General features: G+C 39.1%; 1 protein-coding gene across 1 annotated transcript; it reads right to left on the bottom strand.

Moving 5' to 3' along the window:
- Positions 1 to 697: 697 nt before the first annotated feature.
- On the bottom strand, positions 698 to 2795 carry LOC105035067 (UPF0481 protein At3g47200). Its single transcript, XM_010910466.4, has 2 exons — positions 2082 to 2795; positions 698 to 1658 (listed from the first exon to the last, which is right to left on the bottom strand). The coding sequence occupies exons 1-2, from the start codon at positions 2775 to 2777 to the stop codon at positions 945 to 947; spliced, it is 1410 nt and encodes a 469-aa protein (XP_010908768.3). The 5' UTR covers positions 2778 to 2795; the 3' UTR covers positions 698 to 944.
- Between the last annotated feature and the right edge of the window lie 8460 nt (positions 2796 to 11255).

Genomic DNA, 11255 nt, shown 5'->3' with positions numbered 1-11255 from the left:
TACGAGGTATCCTGAGCATCCATGATAATATAAACTGAAGCCAAAAGCAATAAATATCTCCATATGAAGAGCACATGAAGGCTAAATTTTTTTCTGATTGACAATCTATGCAATTAATAGGTGGGATCCTCATCTGCCATGAGGTGATACCATTCATTCAACAAGGCTAAAAAATCAGGTACAGACTTCGAGGTTATTCAAAAGGAGTATTAAATTTTTCACTCAGCTTGCTACCAGCAACGATCTCCCTTGATCTCGTGGGAGTGATTAAGGGCTGAATTATCTCATTAAATATGGCAATCTCAAATGGCCCAATAATCTCGGGATCGTGCGATCTCACAGCTAACAATACAGCTGTCCAATATTCTTCTATATAAACAACCAGAGCCCTGAGGACCCAGATGAGTCAGATCAAATTTCTCTCAGAGAATCAATTGTTGCTTCTTTGTTCTTTGCTTTTCTGACTTGAGCGTCGGAGGGTCCTCGCCAGAGTCATAATCTTTGGTTTGAGACTTATTTTGCAGGTCACTCTAGTGCCAGCATCTCTGCATAAGAATCAAGTGTTCGTCTTCTAACCTTAGCGGTCCGTCTTCCGGCCTCGATCATTTAAGCAGCAACAGCACATGCTCCAATTGCATTTAAACATTTGGGAAAGTACTGCAATCAAAAGAATGGATACAAGGCCAAGACGAGCAAATTTATTTGACATAAGCAGAACATCAAATTACAATCAAACAAAACAGAGACATGACCAAGACTCGCAACTACAAACCAACTCAAAGCAACGGAATGTGGAAACTCTAACACCAATCAATTCCACTCAGTGAACCCGGGATAGTCTTCAAATTTACATACAAACATATATCTTAGGCACACCACATCAGAACGGAGACTTTGTAGCATCTGTCTCAAATGTTATCGCATCAGGAGAATGTGGTCAACCACTAGGATTTGCCGGATGGGTGATAATATTGATATATGCTATAAAACGTCTGGGCGGCAGTGAGCAAAATAATAAGTATGGCAGCCATGAGTGAGATGGCGGACCATGGGGTATTGAAATATTTGTGCCGTAAAACTGCTCGCCAATTATGCCACTTCTTCTGGCAGTATTTATTCACCTGCTGCCGCACATATCGAAGCCTACACTGTGGATCCGTTGTCACTTCCTTGGAGAGACTCCCGAAAAGCTCGGCGACAGACTCATCGCTCCCTGTTGCATTTCGCGTGATGCCTTTTCGATGCAGGAGACGCACGTCCTCGGCCGAGTCAATGATCTCGTCCATGAAGCATACGTAGGAGGTGACCTCGCTGCTAGTGCCAACATGGAGGTGCTCAAAGGCCACGATGTTGAGTAACGTACTCTCGGTGTTGTCATCGACCGTAATTTGTGGGAGGCCCAGTACGCCGTCCTGGAAGTCGATGTCAGCAAGGCTAGTGCTATTGCTTTTCCTGAATTTGACTCCAGACTCGCGGAGCTCCACGGCTGACCTGAGGACCTCGAAGCTCTGGCTTGGGATGGGTGGTAGCGGCGGCCACGGTGGTGTACCATGGAGCAAGCTCTTCCGATACACGTCGAGCGGATGGAGGCCCAGGCCTGTTGTCTTAGCCTTCACCCCAAAGAACTGGAGTATCATCTCGTTAATGAAGACATCGTCCTGCGTTACGAATTTCATATTACAAGCAAAACAGATGGTTGTTATACCGGAATGTGGGCGGCTTGTAAAGAGGTGGGTTGCAAGTTTAACCTATTCCTATCACAAGTTACAGTGAAACCTGCTTTCTGGTCCAGAAATTGTTTTACTTTTCTATAAACAAAAGCGGTAAGTCCACTAGCTTTCGCTAACATGGTGCATCCGAATCATTTTACCAAGCAATATAGTACTGCCAACGTTGTTTATTTTATTAATTTGAACTTATTATTGATGATTTTCAAATGATTCTCTGCCCTCCAAGTTTCATGCAAGCTATATTTAGAACAAATAGGCTGTCTCTGATTCAGGAGAGAGAGAGAGAGAGTTCAACTTTATCACTGTGAGAACTAAGGATTTCAAAGAAAAATAAAGAGAGTTTTTGATTACCATTTCACATTGAAGGCCTTCGACTTCAAGCAGCTTCTTTAGAACTAGAAGAGGTAGCTGGTTTTCCATTACCAACATGTCCCTCATGATGTAAGGCAACCTATGGTTCACTCCGTAGCTGCTAAAAACGGGATCATTAGCGGCATACCTCTCTTTTCTAGGCTTCTCATCCTTCATGCGCATCACTTCAAGCATGAAACACCCGTCGAGTATCATTAGCATCAAGAATTGGTCAGGGTGTTTAGGGTCTTTCCACTTCTTGTCGAGGTTATGGTAGGAGTCTTGCAGTTGCTTCTCAATAGTCCTCATCTCGTTGATGAAGTCATCTAGAGGCCGCCTTGCCATCTCGAGGAAGTGGATCAGAGCCCGGCGCTTGTGCTCCTCCACTGGCCTCAGCCGGGGAGCATTGTGATGGTAGGGACCAAAAGAAACCACCGTCGGAGTGAAGGCACGTTCTCTGATGTCTCTGATGAAGGAGGGTACCCGGTATATCGACGTTGCCGCCCAATTCTTCTTTTCATCGCAAAGGCTGAAAGACTCGACACCAGTATTAATGTCAACCACCCAATCCTTTACCTCAGTGCCCATAGCAGGATCCTCAGCTTCACGGTTGTTGATATTGGTTTCAACGTCAACCACCCACTTGTTTAATTCAATGCCCATAGCAAGACTCTCAGCCTGGCTGGTGTTACCCATGGTCCTAATTCTCAACTAACAAGCAGGTACTATAGTCCTAGAGACCTCCTTCCACTTCCTTTAGGTATATATAACGCTGCTTAGAGAGAGACAAAAAGGAATTGTGAATTCATTACTTGACAACCGGGCAAGGAAAAAAATTCCGTGCTTTGCTATACCTAAGCAATACAGATGCTGGAAGCTTTGCTGAGCACGGATTCCATGTGGTGCACCGCAGGATGTGGTGCATCGTGCTGGCCATCCATCGCAAGATCGACGGCCGGTAAGCAATGCACACATGGGCATGCGCCGTGCGTGCATGCGGCACGTGTTGTTTACCGACCGTCCATCCTGTCCGCAGAGGAGCCGGCTCCAGACTTTGCTTCAAAAGAAGTTAAAGAAGAGTAGGGACAGATCATTCCTTGCTTTGCTAACCTATGCAATACAGATGCTCAAGGCTTCGCTTCAAAAGAAGTTAAGAGATCGAGTAGGGACAGGGTATGTATCTTTTGGGACATGTTCACGGCAGGCTTTATAGGCCGTATTCCTCGGCTTTCTTTGCAAAACTTGCGACTTGCGACTGTGTGGTGACAAAACTTAAAATTTTCCATCCCTCCGAAGGATTCTAAAGGTTTTCTCTTGAGTTTACTCCCACGCTAGAAAGGGATAAAATTTTTAATACACTTATAAACTGCCTTTTCTTACCCACTTTTGCTTTTGGGTCTCGGGGGACGTGAATTTTATATTTCACATGCATGCACCGACCGGACTCACAGCGAATCACATATGATGATAGCAAAATATTTTATTTTTTTATCATATTTTATTTTATCTTTTATTTTATCATATTTTATTTTATTTCTTAACATATTATCTATTATCTGGTCGTTTTCCTATTTGTTATCTTTTATTTTATTTTATCACTTTTCAATTTCATTTATGTTTTTGCATCATAAATTAACGAGCCAGTCTAATTAGACTCTCGATAAGTCAAATTTCTATTCTTACGATATAGTTTAGATAAGCCTGAAGATTATCAAAATTTTTATTTAAAACAATCCTCAGTTTGACAAAGCTCTCTTAATTTGTAGAAGGACTTTGTTCTAACATTCTAAAGCAAATTGTTACGATCTCTGCTTTCTTATATTCATTATTCAAATATTAGATTTTAGTAGTTTAAGTTGACTGGCTTTATTAAACATTAATACATTATTGTTATCGGAATTATTCTATCGCTTTTATTACTCGATACAATAGAGGCCGACTATTATTCTATCACTTATTTTTATTTATGAGTTTTTTGTCTTTATTCTGAAAACAGAGTCTTAATAAATCTTAAATTCTATCTGCAGCTCTGTTTAAACCCTCGTTAATCAGATTTCTTGTAATCCTATATTGTCCATCATAGGTGCTAAGAAAGCCTTGACCCTCAAATCTAAAAATTCCCAGGTCATGGGTTCCTTAGGTGGTAGGAATAGATTAAAGCCTGGTTAATCCCATTAAGCCTTATAACTGCCATTCGAAACAAAACACATGTAACTCAATAACCTTTGATTATGACTAACGTTTAATCTCCATTGGCGGGATCTATTAAATACCAATGTTTAATCCTCACTGACAGGATCCATTGAGTACCAACATTTAATCTCCATTATACCAATATTTAACCCCTATTGGCAAGATCCATTAAGTACCAATGTTTAACCCCCATTAGCAGGATCCACTGAATACCAACATTTAACCCCCATTGATGAGATCCACTGAGAAATGGGCTAAGAGCACAGATTCGATTCATATCAAAGCATTTTTTTTTTACAACATAACATATAGATATCATAATTACATTCAATATATGCATATTCCATAATAAATCAATACATCATCATATTTCAAAAATCTCAAATTTTCAAATAACTTTTCATGAAAATATAATTTCATAAATCAAACATAAATCAAAAACTAAATATTTACTTTCAAAATACATTCTGAAATATCTCAAACAAATGGTTCATTACTTACCTCTACAGAATACTGAATGAATAGATTCAATCAATCCTAAAAGCATATTTCAGAATCTATTATTCAAAATATAGTCTTTTATCAGTTTTAAGCTACAACTAATAAAAATCCTAAGTTCTGACACTCTCACAAAGTGAACAAAAGTGGTATCATCCAATATTCTAGTCGGTCCAATCAAGATAATTTTATCGAATCATAATTAGACTAAGATACAAATGGTTCAACAAAGATCAAAGGTAATCAAATCTATTAATATCCGACAAAAGTTAAAGTGGAGGTCAGGACACTGATTGGCAATTAGGGATCAATTTGATCAAATAGAGAGAGAATATCAAAGGAGAGAGAAATTAACAAAATGGAATAGGGCTTACCAGGTGACGCTGTCTAATAATTCGATCAATCTAATTAAGGTGATTTAATCAAATCATGGTTGAATTAGTATATAAAAGTTCAATAAAAATTATAGATAATCGAATCTATTAGTATTCGGATCTGACCAAAGTGGATGCCGGCATGCTGTCCGGTAATCGCAAATCAAGACTCTCTTTATTAAGATCAGATCAGAATCATTGAAAGAGAATCTTTTACTGAATCAATCATAGAGAGAGAAATACATAAAGAAAAAAGAAACGATCTAAAGAGGAAGTAAAACTTTCTAGAAAGGGAAAGTGGGCCGCAAGCTAAGAGAGAAGAGAAAGAGCAAAGAGAGAAAATCTCTCTTCTTTTTTTTTCTTTTTCTCTTTCCCTTTTTTTTCTTTTTCTTTCTTCTTTTTTTTCTTTTTTTTCTCTTTTTTTTCTTCCTTCTTCTTCCTCTCTTCTTTCATGGAACAGAGGATTCTTTTATCCCCTTGTGCACGTGATAGGGGAGGTTGTTGGGAATAGTGTCCCAAAGCCAATCGTCAGTCTGTTGACGGTTGTGCTCCTTTTGTATTAGTACATGAATTATAAATAAATAAAAGTTATTTTGGTATTTTTTCATCACAAATGTTTCATCTTCTAATGAACTCCTGTGTTGTGATGAAGTCCTTAGGACTATTTAGACTCAACAAAGGAGGATTTGTCGCTTAGTCCTTAAACATGTTCGCGACCAAATGATACGTTGTTACCAAGGACGACAACATTTATCGAGCATAGGTCGTTGTGTGCCATATGGGTTGGTTGTCCTCATAACCAAAGAGTGTGGAGACACTGGTATGGCATACAGGTGAGATGTAATGGTACATCTGCACTGAACGTGACCAACTCCGGAGCTATTTCTGTTGTCAAGATTTGCTCCGATGGGATATGGGTATAAATGTCCCTCCGACCTGAGACCGCCACGGTGACTTGCAAGCAACTCACTGCACTTAGGCACTGGACTACCTGAATTTCTAATTCAGTGACGGAAGGTTGCTGGGTGTAGTCAAGTACTTGACTTGTCGGTGCGTGTGTCAAGATGGGATTGACCACTCCAGTTTAGGAGCTGTGTACAGTCGTGTTTCAATTTAGCAAAACCTTGGCCAGGGTAGTCCTAGTGAGGAGTCACAGGACTAATTGAGTTGAGCACGATTCGGATGATATCATCAGGGTTGACAGTTTAACCCTGAGTCATCCTAAACACAGGGGTCAAAAGGGATGAATTATACGGTAACCATATTCACGTAGGTTCTGAATGTTGCGATTGTGATTATTCGACCTATCCGGTCGTCGGGTACCATTGCTAGATGGTCACTTCGATTAGTACAGAAATTGGTTCCTGTGCTACCGGCTTAGGTTCGAACCTGCGGGGTCACACACATTAGAGGTTCCTTTCTGATCTGATGGCTGATTATGAGTCTTATCTATCTGGGACTCTATGATTGAGAATTAGGATTCTCTAATCATGAGTTCCATACATTTTGGGTACCGGGGTCAAAATTTTGAATTTCAAATTTTGAATTTGAAATTTGAACTCTTTGATCAGGGTTTCATATCGATGGTCTCTGATGCCTGATTGCCCATCAGATTTGGACTCAATATTTATGAGAGGTTTAATTAGTGATTTAATCACTAATTAACTCAATTTGATTGAGTAATTATTTTTGGATCAAGTCCAATTGAATTGGATTCAGTTTGGATTGACCCGATTAGGTTAAATGTTGACCTAATCGCTAAGGTGGTTTAGTCCCTGATTTGATCAGGGATTAGATTTAGTTAATTCCTGATTTGATTAGGATTTTATTAAGCCTAATTAAGCCTAATTATGTTGGGTTTAATTTGGTCTAATTGTGCTCAACCTATTTTAAACTAGGTTGGCTCAATTTGAATCAAACCACCTTGTTTTAAATTCCCTGCGTCACCCAACTTCCTTGCACCCATTTGAAATTCACGAGAAGAAACTTCTCGTAAAATTTTTCTCACGTAAAACCCTTCCCCACGTCCTCATTTGTGCGCCATATGGATGGATAAATTAATTAGTTAGCCATTCAAATTCAAAGCATGTTTGAATTTGAATGGATAACTTATCACTTGCCCTTTCATCCTTATCCATTTTGTGTGCCACATTACTTACACGAGAAAAGGTTTCTCGTGAAACTTTTTCCACGCACAAATAGCCACGCCCCTTCTCTTCTCACGCCCAAAAGGATAGGGATAAGTTGATTTTCGTTTGAATTCAAATTTGATTTGAATTCAAATGTGTAACCTCTTGTCTTTATCCTCTCACGCGGATAAGACACGTTCGACGTTGTTTTAAAAAGAGGAGAAAGGTGGGACGTGCGTATAAAATTAGGAGAGAAACTTTGGGGCGTGAGGAAGGCTTCTGCGTAAGGTGAAGGTCCAAAACCTTCCGAGAGAAAAAGAAAGAAAAGAGAGAAAATTGGGCGCAGGGTTTTTGGTGTGTACCCTAGGGTTTCTACCTAAGGTTCGGGAAGTGAGATTGGTGTGCCACGAGTGTCGTGAGTCCACCAAATTTCAGAGAGAGATCCATCAGCCTCTCAAGTAACTGTGCAGACGATCCGGAGTATCCAAAAAGTCGGCACACATCGATCGAAGGAGTTCGATCAACATCTACCATCAAAAGGATGAAATCACGAACTAGCATTCGTGAGGAGCTGATCAGACAGGAGCTTCGTGTGGACGATCCGCAGAGGCCAGACAGTTGGGTGGCTGCGACATGATGATCAGAGCTCTCCGACAGTGATCAGATTACGGTGATCGACTACCCGCAAAAGGTGATGTGTTCTGAACACAGTACTGTAAAACGTTTACTGATTCAAATTTGAATTTCAAATTTAAATGCATGCTGTTGTATCATATTTAGATCCTAGTGTAGGGTTAATTAGTATTAATTAATAAGATTAATTAATAATTTAGCTATAAAATAGTAATTTTGAAAAAGTTTTAAAATTACCATTTTGCCCCTGTACTAAATTTTCGCTTCAATTGGTATCAGAGCAGGTTCTAGAATATGATATACATATGCATGCGTAGATTAAGGTGTAATCTATAAGTTTAAATTTGAAATTCAAATTTCAAAATTCGAAATTCAAAAAGATTTGAAATTTGAAATTTAAAATTTGTTAGAAGTTTCAAATTTGAAATTCAAAATTTGAAATTTAAAATTTGGTTGAAATCTCAAATTTGAAATTTGAAATTTGAAATTCGAAATTTGAAATTTGAAATTCAAAATTCAAAATTTGAAATTTGAAATTTGGTTGAAATCTCAAATTTGAAATTTGAAATTTGAAATTCGAAATTTGAAATTTGAAATTTGAAATTCAAAATTTAAAATTCAAAGATTGAAAATTTGAAATTTAAAATTTGGTTGAAATCTCAAATTTGAAATTTAAAATTTAAAATTTAAAATTTGAAATTTGAAATTCAAAATTTAAATTTTAAAATTTGTATATTTAGATATACATGATCCAAGTAGCAAGTAATCTAATTGGGTTGGTTGCCATGGCCGTCCGGTCATAGGAGAAAAGTAGGGTTTAAAGGCCCTCTCTTCCCATTCGATGGGGTCTCCTATGGCGGTAGGGGTGCCGATGCAATTATATCCCATACCGATGAAGCAGCGAAAGGACTTAATTAAGAAATTTATCATGAATGTGTTAGATTAGATCTAAAAGAAAATTTATGATTTATTTTGAGTTATTTTCTGTTATGAAATGAGCAATAGAATTGCTGTTTATGAAATGTGCTGACCCGTTTGTGAAATGAGTTAACACATTTGGTGAACAGAAAATAAAATCTTTCAAATTTGAAAATTATTTTCGAAATGCCAAACCCTGACCCATCAGCCCAAGTACTTAATTAAAGAATTAAGTGTTATCTAGTAGGTCTAGAATTGTGAATTAAGACCTAAGACAATTGCATAAACTTTTGGGTCAATGGGTTAGATGAATTAGGTCCATAATTGGGTTAGACCTAAGGTTAGTTTAAAAAAATGGACTAATTGGAGTAATTGGTCAAATCTAATCAAAAGTTGAATTAGATTAGGTCAAGGATACTCTAGACTCAACTTCAATAGTTGTAGTTGAATGGGTCCATGTCTTTAACTAGACCAAGATGGACTTAATTCATGGCTACGCGGTGGAGCTCTATTTACTAAGTTGATCAAAATTAAAACTAATGAACCGGTTGGTGTCTAAGGTAAGTTCGGCAGTTTTGACCAGTGGTTCTTAAGCGGGAGCTACTCGCATTGATTCGATCATTGATGAGTTAATGGCAAATCCCCACCACTGATCTCACTTACCTGGCCAATCTGGTAAGTTAGATTTTGATTAGATCACTTGGTGATTAGAGCTCACCCATGTCATTAGGTAAATCAGTATGACTGATTTAGGTGCTCCTAATGCCAGCTTTAATTAAATCCTTTTTAATCTGACTTGGTGAAGTCAGTGGGAGGATTGAAATTGGCTGGATGATTTCTTCTCTACTATTCTTTAATAAAATCCTCAAAATTATTAGGTCCCTAAAATGATTAAGTTATAATGATAACTAAGTCATAGCCTCCCATTAAGTGAATGATAATGAGTCCATTAGTTCAATGATCATTGGAGGCCCAAAGGCCTGGTGCTCATTGGCTAATGAAATTATTATTCATAATATGATAATTTGATTGAGTCTTTCTGATGGTGGTTAGGTTGGCCGGCCAAAGTCGGGCCTGATCATTTATTGGTCCGATTCACTAAATTAAGTCATATTAATGGTTGGACCTAACCAGATCTTTTCAGTGGAGGCCAAAGCCTACTGATTAGGTTCTGGGGAAAAATAAATTACTAGAAGTTGTTTAGAGAAACAACTGGTTAAGAACCTACCCATAGATGCACATGGGTTGACCAACCAAAGTTGGGCTTGTGTGTAGTCTGTGTGGATTCTAGTACCCATTAAGGAATTAAAGTAATTCCTCGAATTGGAGGATGAGGCTACCAGTTCGTAAAATATTGAGAAAAATTTTAGACTAAAGTCCAAGTCTTTAGTATTAATTTATGTACTAATAGAGGTCTCGTTTTCTTTAAGTAGCTATGGCCACTACCCTGTCGCTCCGGTCATTATTAGATAATGACAAGCTCATGGGACCCAATTTCGATAGCTGGTATCAAAAATTGAAAATCGTCCTTGAGCATGAACGGATCCTTTATGTAGTAACGGATCCAGCACCTGAGGAGCCAGCTCCGAACGCTAGTAAAGCGATCCGAGACACTTACTTGAAGTGGCTCAATGACCGCACCACCGTTCGATGTATTATGCTGGCAGCAATGAATGACGAGTTCAGCCGAAGGTTTGAGAACGCCCAGCCACAGGAGATGCTTCAAATGTTGAACGACTCCTTTGGCACGCCTGACGACGTTGAAAGGCACAAAACTAGTTGTGCTATTTTCAATGCTCGGATGAGAGATGGGGCCTCAGTCACTGATCATGTACTGTATATGATCGAGATGATTGAGCGCCTAAGCAAATTGGGCTTTCCTCTGCACGAGCAGCTCGGTAAGGATGCGATCCTTAATTCCTTGCCCAAGTCCTTCCTCCCATTCCTTACTCATTTTCGAATGACAAAGCCTACAGTAAACTACCACGGATTGTTGGGGTTGCTGCAGAACTTTGAGAAGGATCACCAACTCCATAAGGAGTCGGTGAATGTAGTGGGAGGGTCTTCTTCTCGTCGTCAACCCTTTGGGAAGGGGAAGAAGAACAAGAAGAAGAAAAATAAGAAGGTGCAATCTCATGCTGGGACAGTAGCACGGGGTCAGACCAAGAAGCGCAAGCATGACCAGAGCCAGGCGGAGTGCTTCTTTTGCAAGAAGCACGGGCATTGGAAGAGGAACTGTCCTCAATACATTGCCTCCCTGGACCCGAACAGGCCAAAGAAGAAGCAAGGTAATTATATGATAACTCCTTGCAACTTTTCGATTTGTGATACGACTGCCTGGGTATTGGATACCGGAAGCCCTTATCATATTTGTAATTCGATGCAGGGTCTGCAGGTCAGTAGGAGATTTGATGAAGGCGAGAGGTTCC

The sequence above is a fragment of the Elaeis guineensis genome, unplaced genomic scaffold, assembly GCF_000442705.2.
Source record: "Elaeis guineensis isolate ETL-2024a unplaced genomic scaffold, EG11 Super_Scaffold_1000033, whole genome shotgun sequence".
NCBI classification, from domain to species: Eukaryota; Viridiplantae; Streptophyta; class Magnoliopsida; order Arecales; family Arecaceae; genus Elaeis; species Elaeis guineensis.
Note: the sequence above shows the minus strand (reverse complement) of the source record. Positions and strands in the feature narration are given on the sequence as shown.

Bases quoted from the DNA above. Each gene is read 5' to 3' on its own strand.
- LOC105035067 (XM_010910466.4), bottom strand. From the start codon at position 2,777: ATGGGTAACACCAGCCAGGCTGAGAGTCTTGCTATGGGCATTGAATTA. The intron at 1,659-2,081 runs GTAATCAAAAAC...TTCGTAACGCAG, and splicing joins AAGGCCTTCAATGTGAAATG to GACGATGTCTTCATTAACGA.